At 36.4% G+C, this 22,477-nt stretch overlaps 1 protein-coding gene across 1 annotated transcript in view; it reads right to left on the minus strand.

Moving 5' to 3' along the window:
• Positions 1 to 22,477, minus strand: part of LOC145677075 (spatacsin-like) — a gene marked incomplete at its 3' end in the record, with an annotated part of 101,088 nt that overhangs the window by 44,872 nt on the left and 33,739 nt on the right. Inside the window, exons 4-5 of the mRNA XM_081747754.1 lie at positions 17,535 to 17,789; positions 2,133 to 2,333 (exon numbers count right to left, since the gene is read on the minus strand). Coding sequence (XP_081603880.1) covers positions 2,133 to 2,333; positions 17,535 to 17,789 — 456 coding nt within the window. The remainder of the gene's footprint in view (positions 1 to 2,132; positions 2,334 to 17,534; positions 17,790 to 22,477) is intronic.

A 22,477-nucleotide genomic window follows, 5' to 3' on the forward strand; every position in this document is an offset into this window, starting at 1 on the left:
CTATATTTGTTATACTGGTTTGACTACTTTAGCATTATGAAAATTTAGAACACACGTTTTATTTGCCTTAATAATTAGATCATTTTTATTCATCCAATTTGAAAGTTGATTCATTGTCGTTTGACAATTTGAAGCTAATTTGTTTTCATCTTTCCCACTAATTATTATATTTGTATCATCTGCATATAAAGTCACATGTGAACTGTTAATGTTTTCAGAAAGATGATTTACATAATGAAAAATGAGAAATGGCCCTACAATTGATTCCTACAGTACTATAAGATTAATAGTTTTTTCACTTGATACACACATTTTATTTTTGTTATTAATTATGCCTGTGATTTCAATTACTTGCCTCTGATCTTTAAGGTATGATTCAAACCATTTATTTGCTAGGCCTCTAATTCCATAAGAACGAAGTTTTTTCTAGCAATATACTATGATTTAGTAAATCAAAAGGCTTTTATTAGGTGCAAAAATATTCCTATACATAATTCTTTCCCATCCAGCAACTTTTTATAAATTTCAAGAAAATGAAAAATTGCTGTCTCAGTGGATTTACCTTTCAAGAAACCATGCTGTATGTTGGATAAAATAGAGTATTTATAAATGAAATTTATTACCCGATTGAATATTATTTCTTCCAGAATTTTACCTCTTTCATGGTATTTTTATTTTATTTTATTTTATTTTTATTTTTTTCAAATAAGCACAATATGTCACTTAACATTAAAATTTTGAGACAGACAATCGTCAGCGCTTTCATATCTTCCTTGTTCGTGCTTTCAGGTGCGCCCTTTTTACAAAGACTTGGAGAAGCGGGCCGCCTCAGTCAATGAGCTGTTTTCTCCTCCTAGCTACGTTCAAATTGCGCCAATTACAAACATACCGACAGACTATAGTTCTAGAGTTTCGAACAATTGGGAAATTTTCTTAGGAGAATTAAACATAACCACGATCAGCATACAAGTAAATTTTAAGTAATATATGTAAACTAATATAGAAAAGAGGAACTGAAATAATGTTTTCTTCCCAAAGAAATATAAAACGAAACTAGGATATGGTGGAGATCACTGTGCTGTTTTTTAAACCATACACCCACAAATAAGGATGCTTTTAAGTGAAACAGAGAGAATATATGTAGAGTTATGAAAGAGAAAACTTTTCCCTTACACAGGGCGCCACAGGGTACAACACGCAATGTCAACTGGCACGCATTAAGCACAACTCAATGACCGTTACATCAGAGAAGTTCTAAAGTTCGAGGTCATACTAATCTTTCAAACAACTCCCAACGGCATATTTCAGCAGGACAATGTACGGCCACTTGTATCACGAAATGTGTAAACGTCCTTCGAGGAATGACTGGTACTGCCGTTTCCCTGGAATGTACCGTCTTCTGATGTGTAATGCAACGAACAGGTATGTGTGATACGGTTGGTCGTTACTTTGTTTCTTTTGGTCCCCCAGGAAATAGTGTTGACATGTTGTGAACTCGAATACAAGCAGCGGTGGCAGGAAATTCCTCAGCACATCCTAACTCTGCAACACATGGATGCTTAATGCCATACTGAGTTATCGAATCTAGTAGTTATGAAATTATAATCATTTCTGTATCCCGGAATAAATTTCATTTTACTCCGACTTGCCATTCTTGGTGAAATTTTCATATACAGCGGTTGCGCAGAACTCAATTCACTCATACACAAATTTAAGTTTAATTGCAAAACTCAGTGGCATTGCAGACTCATATACAAAGTACCAATGTCACAAATTATATGTAACTCGTAATACACGAGTATACCATTAATCGCTTAGCAATATTATGTATTTATACTAGACAGTGAAACTATGTGGTTATATTTTAGATTCTCACTATGTGACGTATCCAAATCATACGTGTAATACACATCCTTGCACTTAATGTACATGTATGAAGAAGGTAATACAAATACGATAAGATGATTCTGACTTAAGCTGAATTATATTGTTTCTTTCTTGCACTTAAGTAATATTTACAAGAGCATAAGGTACTATGGAATAGCACACGCAGAAATGCAATAGTGCAATAGTGTATACTCAAAAATTACTCTTTATGTTAAAATATAAAATCCTGTTATGAAGATACTTACCGGTAAAAATATTTGGAATCCTCGATTTAAGGTTTTAATATGTCCAGTTTTCAGCGCTTCATCTAAGAGGAACTCAACATCTTCTGATACCCACATTTGTTGCTTCAGTGCTAAGTCTAATTTTTCAGATACTGTCTTGAAGACATAATTTACTAAAGACGTCAACACCCAAGTGCAGAAGCACGACAATATGGAAGACGGCTGTACAATAAATAATAATTTACTAATAACTGAACAATAAATAATTATTAGCGGAAGAAAAATATTTTTCTTTCATACCGAAGAAATAAATTGAATTATATATCAATAGCACGCACTCACATCCATATCCTGATGAAAATTTGGTACTACGAGGGACTGCTGAAAAAAAATGAAATGAAATCTTTGAGTTTTACGTCCCACGGTGATGCCGGTGAGGCTAAAGGAGACGGTGAAAATGAGAAATGAATGAAACGGTGGAATGAAGAAAGTGGGAGGAAACGGGAGAAAACCGAAAAAAACCCACGAGCACGCTGTTTGTCCACCACAGTCCACACGGCGCGAGCTGGGATCGAACCAAGGACCCCAAGCACCGGAGGTGAACGCTCTACCACTTGGACTGCTGAAAAATTCGTAGCCCAATCCAGAAGAAATGCAGATAGAATGATGAAATTGTACAGTCTAAAGAGAATATCTCTGGAGAACAAATACAAATATTCACATTAATACGGAAGTTCTTATGGTATTTTTCAGGCCTCTGAAATGATCATATGTACCCAACCAGCGAATTTCACGAACATCGAGATTACAGCTGTCATTAAATTTTTGTTCACCAAGGAAAGCCATGGAAGCAAATTCTTGAGGAAATCTACATCCTCCGTCATAAGCTGTGATGAAGTGGATGACAATTTAAACGTGACGAATCTTTTAACAGATGATGTTCCACGTGCAGGAAGACCACAAACAGTGACTGTCCCCGAAATCGTGGATGAAATTCATATCATTATTTTTGAAAATCGCAGAATCCCAGAAAAACGTGTGCAGAGATTATGGGCATTTCTGGAAATGCATCGGTAGCATAAATCATTATGAATTATGCATGCGCATAAATCATTATGCATGCGCAAGCTCTCGGCAAAATGGGTTACCAAAAATCTGTCAACAGATCAAAAGCGTCAAAGAGGAAGTCATTTCCCATTTTGACCAAAATGCCGACTAATTTCTGTCACACATAGTAACTATGAATAAAACATGGTTGTATCACTATGATCCTGAAACGAAAAAACAGACAATAGAGTGTCAGCGGCGACACTATGGTTCCTTTCGCCCTAAGAAGTTCAAGAGAGAGAAGAAAAAGTGTGTGCAACGGGTTTGGAAAAAGTGTGTGCTACGTGCTCCTGGAATAAGAATAGAGTCGTACTTATAGACTACCTACCAATCAGACATGTACTACAGAGTATTACTCTGCATTACTCACAAAACTGAAAGACAAACTGAAAGTGCAACCCCGCGGAAAATTGATTTTTTTGTTTGTTTCGTCAGGAAAATAGCCCTGTCCATCGACCACTGCAAACATAACTGACATTGCATGGATCTAGGATTTCAATGTCTAGATCATCCTCCTTATTCCCAAATATAGCTACGTCAGACTATTACTTATTTCCCAAAGTCAAATAACACTTGAAAGAACGCAATTTTGGATCTGATAAAAAGGTGATTAGTACCAAGGAACAGTATTCAGATTTATTTATTTATTTTTTTAAACTAGTTTGCAAAATTGGAACACCGTGCAAGGAAGTGTACTAAACTTCTGGAGAGTACGTAGAATAAATGTAAAATTTTATAATTCAAACTGCAGTTCTTCTCGGTTGGGCTACGAACTTTTATGATCTTGATTCTTTCTACAACTTTTTTCAGTAACATTTCTCCTAATTGCATTTGCTTTCTTATAAAATCATCGACATACTCCTGGAAAATCTGACGGAAAGAGATCCCCCCCCCAAAAAAAAATAAATAAATAAAGAAAGAAAGAAAGAAAGACAGACAGACAGACAGACAGACAGAAAGCAAGCAAGCAAGCAAGCAAGAAAGCAAGCAAGCAAGCAAGAAAGAAAGAAAGAAAGAAAGAAAGAAAGAAAGAAAGAAAGAAAGAAAGAAAAGAAAGAAAGAAAGAAAGAAAGAAAGAAAGAAAGAAAGAAAAGAAAGAAAAGAAAGAAAAGAAAGAAAGAAAGAAAGAAAGAAAGAAAGAGAAAGAAAAGAAAGAAAGAAAGAAAGAAAAGAAAGAAAAGAAAGAAAGAAAGAAAGAAAGAAAGAAAAGAAAGAAAGAAAGAAAGAAAAGAAAGAAAAGAAAGAAAGAAAGAAAGAAAGAAAAGAAAGAAAGAAAGAAAGAAAAATAAGTAGTTTTATCAATTGTTACTACCCCCGCTTATTCACTTATAGATTTTCGTTCATACAGACTAAAAATTCAATTATGAGTATCATTGCTTATGTTTATAAGTAGTTCTTTATGTATAATATGTGTGGTATGACCGACCATTTGTGAATTTTACTTATCGAAGGAAAAGCACTACCTTTTCAGCACTTATCTTGTTTAACAAACAAACAAACAAACAAACAAACAAACAAACAACTGTAAAAGAACTCTTTTTCCAAATATACTATTTCTTTCCAGTAAACATAAACTAGGTATGCAATAACTGCAAATTTGGAGCGAAGTGATCTACTTTTATTGATTATTAATAGAATATTTTAGTGTCAATTCTTTTCGTGATCGAACACGACACACAGATAGTTGGCTGTTTAGTCCTAACTTGTTTATTTAAATTGTTTAGTTTTGTTTAAAGATGTTTGTTCAATGTAACTTGTTAGTTGTAGAAGAAGCAGCAGCAAGTCGAGTAGTATTTGTTGAAACTGTGTATAGTAGCAGTGTGTGAGTGTACGCGTAGCCTATAGCTGCATCATTGTAGTGTTCAATATGTATTTTAACTGCGGAATTGTAAGAAATATTCATTTTATTATTAAACCGAACTATTACAGAACGAACCAGCGTTTGTGTTGTACAGTCCATCATTGGCATATCAGCGAAAAGCATAATGGCTTTAAAAGATTGTGTTCGCAAAACAAAACGAAAAGGGCTTTGCCCTATTTCTCATATTGAAAATTCTATTTTCCATTTTACAATGACAATTCGCGTACCAAATGCTTTTTCAATATTAAGTCTATGAGTATCGTCTTGTTCGGTGTTATTCCTCAATGGTATGTCCGATCGTGACATGCGACTCCTTAAAACACTCAGCGCGCGCTCTCGAATCGCCATGTCAAATTTGGTTGAGAATGGTTCAGGCATCTCGGGGGAGTATCTGGATAAATGTACGACTAAGTCAAGTAAAGAAGAGCTTCGCTGCAACTATTAATATCAAATATTTACTCAGTGTAGAACGCTTACTTCTGGTGTGTGCGGTCCTTGGTTCGATTTTCGAGCAACTTAGTTTGTGGTGGACAACATCGTGTCCGTGGGTTTGGACGGGTACTCCTGTTTCTTTGCACAGTCTCACTCCATCAATTTTTCCATCATCATTCACTTGCCTTAATTATCTGTCTCTCTTATCCTAAAGGTCATAATTGTGGGATGTTAAACTGAAAGATTTCATTTTTCATAAGCAATAAATTATTAGGTATACAGTGTATACTGTCAACGTGTATTTTCAATTTATCTTGGATAATGCTTTTAATGTCATCTGTTTTGTTCTATTCTAACTACCTGTACTATGAAGAGAAAGGAAAGGCTGCCCATCGCCGACCAAAAACAGTCAAAGATCGAAGACAAGGAAAGGAATTTATTTATTTGAATGATGTAGGGAACAGTATGTCAATGATTGTATTTGAATGATGTAGGAAACAGTGTGGAAACAGTTGTTTTATGTACGACTAAAGAAGAAGTGAGTTTCGTTTCACAGTTGTGAGACTATAGTAGGCTACTAAATTACAGGAATTCAATACTGAAATAGATCTATACTTCCGACTACAATAGTGGGATAGTGAGAAATGAAACTTGCTAAGCAGTATATTTCTATCATTTCCGGTTTAAAAGATATACAGGAGAAGATAGAATATTTCTACCACTTTCAGTTTGAATAGAGGGTAAATAGAGATGTAACCAATTCTTGGGGCACTAAATTTATCCTAATAAAACGTTTCTCAATATATCTCAGTTTTTGTTCTCTGTATATCAATATTGAAACCAGAAATACTAGTAAAATTTTTAATAATTTTTGGTTTTGGTACGGCGATAAGAAAGGAGATTACATCTTTTAAGTTTCTGAATCGATTAAATAAAAACGTTTGTCGCTCTTTCATGGCAATCAACCTTGAAATCAGACACTACCAATTTCTACTACTTTCTGTGTAAACAGAGGAAAAGGAGAGATGGAAATTATTCTTGAAGGGTGAATCGATAATTAAAAAAAAAAAAAAAAAAAAATCTCGATATCTTTTCTCGTTTTTGCAATACATTGAAACCGGATGTACTAGTAAACTTCAACCACTTCCGGTTTCGATAGAGTATTAGGTAGTTATGGTGTTCTCTTGAGACGTTAAATCGATTCCAAAAATCCATTTGTCGCTATCAATTACCGTGTTTATTCTATCGGAATAAACACTGAAATCGGAGATGATTAATTTCTACTACTTCCGGTCTGAATAGAGGATTAACAGGGGACACGGAATCTATTCTTGGGACGCTGAATCGACTGCAAGAAACCGCTTTTATATCTTACCGTTTTCGCTCTGATATCTATCAATAGACAAATGGACAACATAGCCGTTCTATAAGGCTTCTGCCACATATGCATGGCATAATTTGGAAATTTCATAAAAACAAATAGGTATTAGGCTTGTTCTTTTTTGAACTTTCTAATGATTCATTCCATTTATAATCTAAATTAAGTTTACGAAAACTCAATAGTGGGTCTTCGGTCCTTATGAAAAATAACCTACACATAATCCTAACAGTACTCGTGAAACAAGAGTAAAGTACATTAATGTGAAGAGCAAGAGTGTCTATCTGATGCTCAGTTTGTTGCAAATGTTTAGATAAGGCCGATATCGGGGGAAGGGGGGGAAGCTCTCGAGACCCTTACATGTTAATTCATTCTAGTAAAGATGCTTTTCTTCATTATACCTATGTAGGTGTTTGAACAAGAAAAATATTTCATACACTCCTAAAGCTGGCAATACACTCTTATAGGATTTTTTTAAGTGACACTGAAATTGACGCTGAATACAGTTCTTACGTTTCGTAGTTCTTGTGAAACATCAGGCAGAAGAGCTAACAAAACCTATTTTTATCTCTTTGATGAGGAATCTTAGAAATGTTATGAAATTACCATGCGGATTACTTTTTTCAGTGTACAAGTCAAATCAATTATTTTTTTGACAGGCATTTCGAACATACTGACTGTCATATAGTTATTAAAATTTTGTATGTTATATATATATATATATATATATATATATATATATATGTGTGTGTGTGTGTGTAACTCTGGAGATAAACTCAATCAATGCGTTTTCTGTCGTCAGTCAAATAAAATAAACACGTACGGAGTATTAAAAAGCCTTATTTATTGATGCATGTGTAGATGTTGGCGGAGATCTGTCTTTTTGAAATGATCCAAAAGGTATGCGCAGATTTTATTTCTTTAACATTCACTCTTATTAAGTTGAAATGTGATGACTCTTCGAGTAAAAAGAAAAAAAAATCACATCCTGTTTCCTTCCTATGAACAAAAAAACAGGTAAGTATGTAGGTGAAGAGACGATTGAAATCATATAAACTCAAATTTTCATCAGGATACAGAGGTGAGTCCTTGCTATTGATTTATGTCATATACATTCTACATCAGTTAGTAGATATGCATTGAAACAATTCATTTGAAAACAAAAAATGATTATATTATTGTACTAAAAGTAAACAAGAAACAACAAAATCTTGTTTTGTAAATCGATTATTTTTTACCACATTCTCTACAGCTAGGATTTAAGTGAAAATTTAACGAGTGAAAAAGTCCTTCTGACAGAACATGAAACTCAGGTCTCCAGTTTACAGTATCAGTGTACTAAACACTTTCCAGTCACTTCCCTAGCCAGTCACACGCAAGTTTCAGAAGAGTCCGTGTGGTCTGAATGTCTGAGATCAACATGAAGAAGGAGAGTGTATGGAATCTTTAGCGCACGAGCATGGTAAAACGGAGAAGAAAGTTCGATTTCTGATCCAGTTGCTCTTTTCTAATTACTCGCATTTTCATGAAATTTGCACCTCGACAAGATATAGTGTAGTGTAAAGGAAAATTGCATGCTTTCCTTATTTATTTTATAGATATAATTCAACCACATGAGAGTTACCAGTAGTTATCTCAAAACATGAAGAGTTATGATGTAATCCGTGTGGTCTTAATAACTGATCACCGACTTGAATAATGGCCATGTGCTGTTGGTAAAGTAGCGGAGAGAAGATTTTGGTGATATGAAAGTGGTCTGCGAACTAGTACTGTAAATAATGCGGGATCCAGTTCCATTTCTAATTCTGGAGCTTCTTACAGTAACTTTATAAATTCTTTCATCTAGAGATCATCATTATGTACCGGTAAATTTAAATGCTAATATTTAAACTAGACCTAGTGTTACTTCTGGTCCAAAAAATTCAAAAAATCGTAATAGCTGTTCTTAAATGCAAAGAAAATTACTGTGCTATTAAATTCTAAGAGATGATGTCAATTTAACAGGGGATGATAGGAGAACAATAGAAAGATATGCAGAGATCTTATTAAACGCTTACAGGAACATGGGTTTAGAAGTAAATGCAGAGAAAACTAAATACATGGAAGTGCTTCGGGAACGTAATAAGGCAAATTATGGATGCGTTAAAATATTAAATAATACTTTTGATAAAGTGGATACTTTCAAATATCTAGGATCAATATTAACAGACGAAAATCATATTCACGAAGAAATTAAATGTCGGCTAAAAGCAAGGAATTCGTGTTATTATTCAGTTCAAAATTTCTTGTCGTCGCGAGTTCTGTCGAGGAATCTGAAGCTTAAAATATATAAAACGATAATCATGTCTGTTGTTCTGTATGGTTGCGAAACATGGTCGCTTACTCTGAAAGAAGAACATAGACTGAAAGTATTTGAGAACAAGATCCTGAGACGAATATTCGGGCTTAAGAGGAATGGGAATGGGGAATGGCTGAAACTTCATAACGAGGAACTACATAATTTATACGGTTTATCAAACATTGTTAGGGTCATCAAGTCTAGGAGGCTTAAGTGGGCCGGTCATGTAGCTAGGATGGAAGAAAGTAGAAACGCTTTCAAAGTCTTAACTGGAAGACCAGAGGACAATATTAAGATGGATCTTGCTGAGATAGGAGTACAAAGTAGAAACTGGATCCAATTGGCCAAGGATAGTAGTCAGTGGAGAGCTTTTGTGAAAGCGGCTTTGAACCTCCGGGTTCCATAGGCCATGGAGTTGGTTAGTTAGTTAATTAAATTAACATGCAAATTTGGATGCGCCTGTAGATGCTATTTTTCCATATACATGGTATGTCAATTACACGAAGGCTGTCCGTAGAACTGTATGATTGATGACATTGGCCGTATACAAAAATAAGTAATGTCATATGCCAAACGAAAACATCATTATTTAAAGTTTATAGTTCGACTAAAAGGCAGTTTGAATTTTGTGTTCAGTATCTCAGTTCGGAACGGCCAAGAACAAAATAACAATAGTTATCAAAGAATAAGTAACTTCGCACCAGATTTCAGAACAATGACAAGAACACATTTCAAATGTTCGAGGAAGTGTACAAAATGACCTTAAGGATACTTACACCACCTAGCAAATAAATAAATAAATAAAGTAAGTGTGGTAAAAAAAAAAAAAAAAAATGAGAAAAAAAAGTATTTACCTATTGCGTCGGGTTTTCTAAGAGTCAAAATGGCTTCAGTGGACACTATCACTTTTGTCAGTTGCTAATATTCGTTCAAAATAGTTATCACATCCCAAACCCGTACGTTATCTTCATTTCAGTTACATTTATGACCCATAGTCTGCTGAATGTAGAACAATTTTTACCTAAGTGCATCAAAGCTAAGCTGTTTTCTATCTTCCAATCAATTAATTGTAAATGTATCATTTAAGGTGACTAAGTGAGTCTTCAACAAAGTATTATGTAGAAAGCATTGAGAAAAAGCAAAGAAAAGAATCTGGGTTATTTACACTACTTACGAAGTAAACAGACTCATGCACATCATGGACCAACGTTGTCAGAGGAATCGTAGTGTGTTACTTCTAAGAACTGATATAATCTTTCAGAAGACATGATTACTCTCATTTTGCATTACATTCTGAAACCATCACACTCCATTCTCATTGTCGGTCCAACTATGAATATGGAGATGTTGGTAAGTTTCTACTATATTGAAATATTTTTTTCTTTTCTTCTTTTGATAAGATCTCTTGCTGTAAAGTCAGTACTGATACTGTATATTATATGATGAACTTTATGAGTAATTTCTATTATTGTAAAGTATTACCCTTGTGAAAAACATTTTTGTAACAATCACTATAAAAAATTTATGTAGTACACTGTTGTTACCGGCTCTGTTGTTTATTCTTCAATATTGAAATTGTTTTTTACATAATTCCACTATTTGTCCAAATTTCCTTTATCTAAATTCAATCTTCGACTTATAGCTTGACAAAATGTGATTCCTAAACGTTTCTTTTTACTAATGACAGTTCTGTGAATGTTTTCTATATCCTTAATTTCGTTATGCAATGTACTGAGATGTTTTGATAATCAAGAAACTGTAATGATCCCGCTTTTAGCGTCCCCACCCGTTCCTTGATTTTCGTCCTTATATTTCTTTTGGTCATAAATAAGCTTGAGCTGGTAGCCTCCCGAGTGAGCTAAATTACCATTGACATGTTTTAATAAACTGTTAACGACTTTCTAAACTTTAAAGGATTTGACGGATACTTCATTTTGATCTCGAATCTTGATTTTTTGAGAGTTATTTATTGTAATCTATATATTGATTGACTAGCAAATGCCCTCACGTGCTACTGTGAAGAATATTTTGCGTGCTTCCTTCTGCATCTTTCACACACAATTTCACTGAACTCGAAGACTTGCACAAAATTCGAATGCTTCTAACCTTAAGGATTTTCGAGATATGAGGGTTTTATATTAATAACTGCAACCAGCATTTTCTCCTCTCCTTCCACGTCAAATTTACCAAAAAAAAAAAAAAAAAAAAAAGTTAGCGTTGTCTTATGTCACAAATGCTATGTACTTCCAAATTTCAAGTTTCTAGCTTAACCAGTTTGGCCTGGAAGTTGATCAATCAGTCAAGACTTCTTTTAAATATGAAGATTATAACTCCACCCGCTTTTTCTTCCCATTTTCTTCCTTTCTAGGTAAACAAAAAAAAAAAAAAATAAAAAAATAAAAAAAAATAAAAAAAATAAAAAAATAAAAATAAAACTGAAATGTATCTAATTATTTTAAAAGGAAGTCCATATACCAAACTTAATGTCACTAACGTTCAGAGATCCGAAGATATGGAAATCTTAATATAATAACTGCTACTTCTATTTCCCTCTCTTCCTTGTGGAATTGCCACAAATTCTTCCTTAGATATACCTCACATAACAAAACCTATGCATTGTCCAAAGGAGGTAGGTCAGGATCGGCCTCTTAAGGCCTAAGATAATCATAAAATGTAAACTTCGACCTTGCAACAACAATTTTAGTATAAGGCACTTCATGAACCATTATATTTCTTGTTTCGTGAAGAGTAGAGCTAATAAGTTTATCAGCAAGCACGTAGCATCTAAAACTAAAATTATTGTTTCAAGTTCGAAAAAACGTCTAAGCTGGTAGAATATCAATAGACATGGTTTGTTTGCGGGGTTCTTTACATGAGTTCTTACTATATTTTTCATGTGCAACTTACAGAGATTCAACTCTGTAATGCTTGAACTTCATTTTTAAATGAAATATTGAATTTTATGAACACTTACTTTTTTATGACCATCATAGGCGAAAAAAGGCATCTCCTTTCGAGTTTCGAGCTTAAGTGTTTCAGGCTGGGCGTTGGTCATTGAGTCGGCAGTCAGTCAGTCAGGACGACTTCTATATACATATGCCAGCTGAAATGTATATGTATTCTCGCACGGGCAGAATACGTTTACGTGAAATATTTGAATACCCTTTGTCTCAGAATATTTATTTCAATGAAAGTGTAATGATAAAGATACAGAAGATATTCAATTTTTGACATAAATACTAAAACAATCTACCCTCACAGAAGATATTTCTAATCAAATTGATATGATTAAGAAACCCAGTTTAAAGTGGGTATTATCTATCTTCCAAAAGTCATTTCAAACTGGTCAGACGTTTTCTACAACATTTTGACTAAAACCACCCTTAAAAGAATTCAAGTAATTTGCACAGGCTTGTGTACCTTAGCTTTAGTAATAATCATCAATTCACTTTTGCAGCTGGTCTCTCAAGTATAAACTACATTGCATAACATTATTCTTTCCTTCTCTGTGGCCAACGATGCTTATGCTTTACGTTGGCTTTCAGACAGTTGTACAGTTGTGTACATTAAATATCTATGATAATATTACAACTATATATATATATATATATATATATATATATATATATATATATAGAGAGAGAGAGAGAGAGAGAGAGAGAGAGAGAGATTCAATAAGAACGTACCAGGCCTATATCGCAGCTAATACTGCACGTAGAGCCTTCAAATAAAAAATTGCATTACCAAATCGTATGTGTAGAATGTAATAAAAATAGTAGCGAGATCAGTGGTGTCTCGTGAATACCTCCAACCGGGGGCAACTTCAAAATTTGAAATGGAAGGTGGTATAACTGTTGGAATCGTTCGAAAGGCCATTAAATGTCATGCAACTTTTAGAGGGCAAACTTTGTCATATCCTTTCCCATTTAGCCGCTAGAGGCGTTGTTGCTGACTTGTATCTGACTACCCGTAGCAGGCCTTTATCTCAGCTAATAATGCACATAGAGCCATCAAACAAACAATTGAACTACCAAATCGTATGTGTAGAATGCAATAAAAATAGTAGCGACACCAATGGCATATCGTGAATATTTCCAACGGGGGTCATCTGCAAAATTTGACATGGAAAAAGGGGTTGGTTGTGCCTCATTGAAACAAGCACGCAATAGGAGAAACGTCGAGAGGAAACACGTTGTCATATTTCTTCCTCTGTGGCAGCAACACGGTCGCATTACTAGGTGAAAGTCAGATGGTGCGAGGGTGTCCTCAGTCACACCTGGCAAATGCCGGGAGGGTACGTGCAAACCATGCCCTGACAAACAACCGCAGACGCCTTTGCAGGATTAACTCGGGGCCTAAGCCAAGGGTAGCCCAGACCCACAACGACGTGGACGCGCGAGGTATCTTGTGTGCGTACGTACAATATGAAATATCTCCCAAATCCGGGAGCATGTGTTGTGGGCTTGTTTGTCGTTGTTTCGAACAGAACACACATTTATCTTTGCCAGTGATTGTGTGGTGGTACTCTTGTAGATCCAGTAACTAACACATACATGACCTTGCTCAAGACATGGTCTATGCGGCCTCGAACAGGCGATTGCTGCTATGTCAGACAGAGGGCAGAAGGAGCGATGCTGTAGCCAAAACAGGTAACACAAGCGTGTAGAGTCCGAGAGTGATTAACCTCTGCAGTGAGTTAAAGTGGTCCGTGTACTGGACAAGGTGTCGTGCATGGAGTTCTACTACCCCTGCGCATTACAAGCAAGTGACGGGACGAATATGAAACTTCCACAAGCGGTGAAACCTCTTGGATTGTTTTGATGTTTGAGTGATTGTAGTAGGAAGTGTTGGTAGTAAATAACATTCATGCGGTATACGAATTTGGAGGCATTCCAAATGCTCATGATTTTAGGGGAATGCCGGGAAAATTATAGGGCTGCAGCTCGATTATACGCTGAACGCTATCCACAGCGACAAGCTATTTCCCACGATCTGCTGCGGAGATTAGCAGCACGATTGCGGCAGACAGGCAACATGCGTGTCTGGAGAAGAGTCGTACAAAATGAAGATGTTGCCATTAATGTACTTGCCGCTATTGCAGTAAATCCTCATGTATCTTCGCGGCAGACGCACGAGATCGTGGTATCAGTCAAGGTATTGTCCTGCGTATTCTGTGGAAATCACATTTTCACTCGTACCACCTCTCTCTCCATCAAGAACTAAGTGACGCAGACTGTAATTTACGGCTTCTGTTCTGCAACTGGGTGGTCAATCACGTGAGAGAACATCCGAATTTTATTCACTTCATTTTATGGACTGATGAAGCAACATTCTGCAGTGATGGCAACGTTAATCTCCACAATGCACATTACTGGGCAGCGGAGAACCCTCACAGGATGAGAGAAGTCAATCGGCAACACCGATGGCGCATTAATGTATGGGGTAGCATTGTAGGGACTCAGGTAATTGGGCCATGGTTTTTTTGCTGGTCATTTGACATGTGCAATGTTTCGTGATTTCTTGCGACACCATCTACAGCCGCTATTGGAAAACGTACCGCTCCATATACGTCAGGCGTTGTGGTTTCAATTAGATGGCTGTCCAGCCCATAACGCTGCCATGTGTAGGGAAGAGCTAAATGTTGTATTTCCGCAACGCTGGATCGGAAGAGGTTCCAATCCACAGTTTCCTCCGCGTTCGCCCGACCTTACTTGTATGGACTACTTTTTCTGGGGTCGAATTAAGGATCGTGTGTATGTCAACCAACTACAATTCGCAACATGCAAAACCGCATTACAACCACATTCCGGACCATCAACGTGGCCGAGTTGGAAGCTATTGCTCACAATTACGTACAGCGAATAAATCGCTGTATTGCTGTTCGGGGACATCACTTTGAACATTTGTGAAAGCCAGGGGGCGTCGACTACACTCCGCAGAAGGTAAGCTGATTCTTTAGCTCTTTACTCAACTTTCTCCAATGGCTTGATTGCAACGCCTCGACTTTCTGTCCCCATGTTCTGTTCCATGCTTTGGCAGCAGCACATTCGGTTCGTCTTTCTTCGTTGCAACCAATAGTTTCTTCTTCCGTTTTGTTATAGCATCGTACATTGTCCCTCATCATAGTTCTCCCCATCCACTGCGCTTCTGTCGCAGCCATACGGAAACCACTCTCTTCAAATATTGCTTATGCCATTGGTTCCCTATTTAGAGCTTCATTCAACAGCAGCAAATGTACCTCTGCTTACTGTTACCGTATGTACCCTCCCCCCGTCGTGGTCTCTTGCTGACGCCATTGTTGTCGCCACTTACACGGCGTGATTCCGCGTATATACAATTGTACGTCCCGTTCGTTTCAGACCAGTATTTACTCTTCCCTTTGGTTCCGCATGCAGAAACCCTCCCATCATCTGACTTTGACCTCGTATTGCGATCGTGTTGCTGCCACAGAGGAAGAAATATGACAATGTGTTTCCTCTCGACGTTTTTCCCATTGTGCGCTTGTTTCAATGGAGGCTCAACCAACCCCCTGTTTCCATGTCAAATTTTGCAGATTATCCCCGTTGGAGATATTCACGATACGCCACTGGTGTCGCTACTATTTTTATTGACGTCTACACATACGATTTGGTAGTTCAATTGTTTGTTTGATAGCTCTATGTGCATTATCAGCTGAGATAAAGGCCTGCTACGGGTAGTCAGATACAAGTCAGCAACAACGCCTCTAGCGGCTAAATGGGAAAGGATATGACAAAGTTTGTCCTCTAAAAGTTGCATGACATTTAATGGCCTTTCGAACGATTCCAAAAGTACCACTTTCCATTTCAAATTTTGAAGTTGCACCCCGTTGGAGGTATTCACGAGACGCCACTGGTCTCGCTATTTTTATTACATTCTACACATACGATTTGGTAATGCAATTTTTGCTTGAAGGCTCTACGTGCAGTATTAGCTGCGATATAGGCCTGGTACGTTCTTGAAATGAAAAATGAAATGAAATCTTTGAGTTTTACGTCCCACGGTTATGCCGGGTAGGCTAAAGGAGACGGTGATTATGAGAAATGAATGAAATGGTGGAATGAAGAAAGTGGGAGGAAACGGGAGAACCCCGAGAAAACCCACGCACACGGTGTTTGTCCACCACAAAGTTCACTTGGCGGGAGCAGGGTTTGAACCCAAGACCCCATGCACCAGAGGTGAACGCTCTACCACTGAGCCACTGCGGCCCCATGGTACGTTCTTATTGAATCACCCTGTATATATATATATCAACAAAACTTAGGTCTGAAAGAACCCGCTATACGCACGACACACAGAACAGGTATCTAATGAAGGTTTCCATCGCATCATTTAAAGTTTAGAAAAAAAGTTGTTAACTTACAAGAATTATTTCGTTGATAATTTGGCCTAATAGGGAATTCATCAAACTACGTACATGTGACAAAGTTATATGACTATACGAAATATAGGGGCAAGAGTCAAGGAACTTACGAAAACGCTACAAATGGGAACTGCGCAGTTTCTGGATTATCAAAACATCAATCGATAATGACAACACAAATAAATTAATTCACAAAACTGTAACATTAGCAAAAAGGGACGTTTATGTATCATTTCAGAACCATATATCCAAGATTGAATTTAGAAAAAGGAAGTATTGACAAACAATGGGATTGTATATTTAACAATAAAGAACAGCACTAGTAACAACAGTTTAAGAAAATTTTACATGATTGTTACGAATAGTTTTGCACAATAGTAATACTTTCCACAATATGAGCAATACACAAAATTCATCATATATCTAGTACGAGCACCAACTTTGTAGTAGCTGATACCGTTCAAAAAAACTAAATATTTTAATATTGTAGAATCTTATCAACCCATCACTACTTGAATCTGTGGTTGTTCGCTAAACAGTGTAAATAACTTAAATACTATTCCTTTTCTCAGTGATTTCTACATTATACTTTGGTGAACATGAACTGTAAGTATACTCTTACTACATGCGAGACGTGTTACAGTTAGTAAGACCCGCCAACTAAGGAAGGTGATGCTGTTCATAGAAACCAGTTTATGAATATTCCAAATTTCACTTAATTTCAAACCTTCCTCTCTTATTCAATGTGTTATTGCGTAACTTTATATATATATATATATATATATATATATATATATATTGTACGTAATTTTCACAGATATATACATAGTAGTAAATTGTGGGACTTTAAATAATTTCGTAGTATGTATAATAAGGTGCTTGTACAGACATTTTCTTTCTTTTTATATTTACATATAAAAACTTACTTCATAGCAAGTAGCCAACACAGCAAAAACAGAATTTCTGAATCTGACACTAGCTGATAAGAGTGCACGTGGAGGATCTTGACTTTTGTGACACTCCAGAATAGTAAAAAATAGGTCTTGATCTTCTTCATCAACATATGCTTCCTGCGAATTTGTGGTAGGTGCCTGAGATGAAGCTGTATCTTCGTTTTTCATACTACTTTTCGCTGCTGAGCTATCTTGACACTTCGAGCTGCTAGTTGAACTTTTTGAAGACTGTAATATAACGAAAATTATTAAAAAGGAACAATTGCACATAATTAACTGTATTATCTATTTATGATGGAGGAATGGCAAGACACTATTAGAGAGAAATATTTGTCACATCATACTGATTCCGAAGGGTTCGGTGGCTCAGTGGTAGAGCGTTCACCTCCGGTGCCTGGGGTACCTGGTTCGATTCCAGCTCGCGGTGTGTGGACTTTGTAGTGGACAAACACTGTGCTCATGGGTTTTCTCGGGGTTCTCCCATTTCCTCCTACTTTCTTCATTCCATCATTTCACTCATTTCTCATTATCGCCGTCTCCTTTAGCCTAACCGGCATAACCGTGGAACGTTAAACTTAAAAGATTTCATTTCATTTCATACTGATTCCGAAATATTTAATATGAAAATCGTCTGTGTTGCGGCAAAATCTAAATAAACATCTAATTTTTCCCACACAAAAGACAACGTACGACAATTACAGGTTCAAACCAGTAGGAATATTGTGCTAACCTTGAAAGGTTTCTCTGCAACAGCCAGAATATACACACTATTCATTATGTTGTATCACAGAAAGAAATCATAAGATATCAAGTTAGATAATCGCCACGACTTCTCTGGTCACTCGCTGGCTTACCGTACTAGCGCGTCTGGCGAAGCAGTGATAACAGAAGACACACACAATGAGTTTTCTTTACTCTTAGTATCTTGCATGTTCTTCCATCACAATTATCTTCCTCACATTACATAGTAACGTACCTGCATTCCTTATTAATACATAATGTGTTTATGTAAAAACAAACTGAAAGTTGAAATACATAATGAAATCACATGAAAATTTAAAATTCTATATACGAAATATTTTAATGTTTATATTATGAAAGTACTGTATATTCGTATTCAATTATACATCATAGAACCTGAATATATATAATTAGCTTCTATATCTACCAGTATGTATCAAAATAGATAATAGATCGAGTTAATTTATTTCATAATTTCCATTCATATTAAGCACTGAAACATGATACGATACATGTAAATTCAGAAAGAAAGGCAAACAAGCATCACAGTTTCAGTTCTAACTTTGCTCTCAAACGGTTGTAAGTAGAGTTGAAACTTTTTCGCAACAATTTTGATATTTTGTAGTATTAACTATCGCAATTTTCGCATTTATGTCGCATTTATTTTTTTAAATGTAGCACAATTTTTTATTTATTTTTTTATATATATGGGACTTGTAAACAGTATATTTTTGGTAGTAAGGTATATCTAATACAAAAATTAGGATATACCTTAATTAGATGCACATTCTAGCTAATGTATTCACTGAAATATAGAAATTAATGCAAAATTTTAAACACTCCCTCTAATCTTATCCTTAGTTAAAGGATAACATGCAGCAAGACATTACCAATTCTTCTTTTAAGTTTGTTCTCCTGTCAGTAACAATCTTAATATACTTGGAAAAGAATCCCTCGGCATCAACACTCGAGACTGGCAACCATATTGAACGTAACGAGCAAATAGCAAATGATCTTTGCTGTGGTTAACTATTTAACAATGATACAATGTCAACTTCCTTATCCTCACTGTTGAGAACTTCAATAACCTTACTTTTAAATTCACCGTAAGCAACCAACAGATCATGAACATTTTCACCACAAAACACAGTCAACGATTTAAACAACAGTTCAGTTTTGTTGACGCCTACATCTTTATGAAGTGAAACAGTTTCTGACCAAATAACTCGCAGAGCTTTTTGTACTACCCACATAGGATTGTCGTCACTTGCTTGCATGTAATTTTGTAACTTCATCAATACTTTTGACACGAAAGTTTTCAAATTTACTTCAATTTCAGCCTGATGAGAAGCACTACTCTGTTTAATTAACTCTGCAGTAGCAGCCCCAGATTTTTCTGCTTGAGCTAACTCTAATTTATTTTACAAGTTTTTTTTTTTTTTTATCTTTTTTTTTTTTTTTTCGACAATAAGGTGAGCTTATAAGTCCCGGCTGGCCTTAGTGACCCACAAAGAGGCGCTGAAAATCCCAGAAAATGATATCACGTCATGCAAGGTTACGGATTTTAAGAACTTAATTTAGCATCGTGCACGTTTTCGGTAAAATGCAACGATTTTTAAACTATATAATATTGGAAATGCGCTTTTTAGTTATTATTAGCAATAATTAGCAAGAATTCCACTTTTTCGCTTTTATTCGCATTTATCGCAAGTAATGCCAAATTTCGCAAAAATTCGCGATAATATAAACGTGATTTCTGGCTCTGAAAAGAAAAGTTTGAGGTTTCCTGAAACATACACGATTTTTTTTTTTTTTTTTTCGTTTCGCACATATCGCATTAGCGAAAAAGTTTCGTCTCTAGTTACAAGAAAATCTACACTGGAGATTTGAAATTCAGAGGACGAATCTAGCTTCTAAAGTAGACCTGTATGGAATATGCTCTTGCTTCGTGAAATATGTTTAGATTCAATACTGAGGAATAATGTATTATATTTATTCATGGACTTGGTCTAGGTCAACATAATATGCATAATACCCGCAATAATAGCAATCTTGACTACATTCTTTCTAACTTAGAACCTCGTTGTGTTGTCCCATGCAGAAATCTTTTTCCCTCGGATCACGATTCCTTGGATGTGTCTTTCGATTTCCTCCCCTCCACTACTACAAACCAGCCCCTCAAAAGTAGGTCACAACTTCTATGGAAGAAAGCCCCCTGGGGTGACATCTGCCGGGCTATTGAACTGTTTCCTTGGTGTTTGTTAGAGGTAGGAACTGTTGACGACGCTGTGGACTTATTTACATCCGTTGTCCACTCAGCCATAAAGGACTTTGTGCCGGTGAAAGCATCAAAATCGAACAGGTTTCCGGTCTGGTACGACAATGAACTTCGTGACCTTCTTAAAAACAAAAAGCTTGCCTGGACTCTATGGAAATCACATCCGAGTGACTACACATATAAAAACTTTGCTAGAATTAGAAGTCTTGCCAAGAAGGTACATCGACGTAAATATTTTGAATACATGGACTCAATTGGTGATTTTACTGTTAGTAACCCTAAAGTCTTTTGGTCTGTAATTAAATCTAGAACAAAATCTCCGGGCATACCGGCAACAATTCAAGATGAAAATACTGAAGCGAGTGATGATCATAGACCAGACCTCTTCAACAACTACTTCTGCAAAACATTTACTTCCCTTTCCTCTACAACCCATCTCCCCCCTCTCCACCCCATCTGTTCGGACACCTTATCCATTCTCTCTACCACCCCGGGCGAAGTTCTGGCTCTCTTGCTATCGTTATCTCCACATAGATCACTTGGACCTGATAAAATTAGTCCTCTCTTTCTCAACAAAACTGCTTCAGTTATTGCGGTTCCTCTATCTATCTTATTCAATAGATGCTTCAAGGAAGGGTATTATCCCACCAGTTGGAAACTGGCTCACGTGACCCCAATATATAAATCAGGACTTAAAGATCATGTATCCTCCTATAGGCCAATATCTCTTCTTTCTGTAATATCAATTATCTGCGAAAAAATAATTAAAGACAGGCTACTTAAATTCACCTCACCTTACATCCATAGTTCTCAGCACGGCTTTCTACCGAAAAGCTCAAGTCTCTCAACCTTAAGTACTCTTCTTTCCTGTGCAGTCAAATGTATGAATAACAATACTCAATTAGATGTTATCTACTTTGATCTCTCGAAGGCCTTTGATTCTGTCAGTCACATTCATCTTCTTCATAAACTCTCCAATAGATTTAATGTACATGGCAAATTTCTCTCTCTAATCACAAGCTACTTGAAGGACCGTAAACAGAGAGTTTTTCTTTCAGGGGCGACTTCTAACCCCCAACCCGTGATCTCAGGGGTGCCTCAGGGGAGTGTACTTGGGCCTCTACTGTTTGTCCTGTATATGGATGATCTCTACACGCACTTATCAGCTCAACCTAGTGGCCTTCTGCTTTTTGCTGACGATTGTAAGTTATACAGAGAAATATCGTGTCTCCATGACACAATTGCTCTACAGGAAGACATAAATTACCTTACAGGCTGGTGTGAAATGTGGCACTTGAAACTCAACAGTAAGAAATGTGACAGTATTACTATTACTTTGAAAAAGTCTCCTGTTCCCTCCACATACCATATCAACGATTCCCCTATCACACATTCTGCTAGTCATAACGATCTTGGTGTCATCTTTGATTCAAAACTCACCTTCTCTGACCACATCTCCTCAATACTAAAGAATTCAATGCGCATGTTGGGACTTCTTTATCGATTCACCGAACTACGCACTGTTTCTTCATTAGCAACTTTTTATAAGACTTTAATAGCGCCCAAGATCGAATACTGCTCTCCCATATGGGCCATGGCAGCACCTACACATCTCTCCAGACTTGATTCTGTTCTCAATTTTTTCATTGCTATAGTCCGATTTCGTGTTCCTGCACTTCGAATATTATCTAAGAAGGAGCTCTTGCGACATCTTAATATTCAGACTCCTGAAGTACGCAGAATTATCTCTGACCTGAAATATCTACATAAAATAGTTAATGGAACCTTAAGATCGGAAATATTACTTCAGGAACTATCCTTACGTGTCCCTTCCCGCATCACTCGGAATACCCACCTATTCCATCTTGCCCGTCCTAGGTTGGCTGTTATACAGAGG

The sequence above is a fragment of the Thermobia domestica genome, unplaced genomic scaffold (assembly GCF_964235325.1).
Source record: "Thermobia domestica unplaced genomic scaffold, izTheDome1.hap1.1 HAP1_SCAFFOLD_605, whole genome shotgun sequence".
Taxonomy (NCBI): Eukaryota; Metazoa; Arthropoda; class Insecta; order Zygentoma; family Lepismatidae; genus Thermobia; species Thermobia domestica.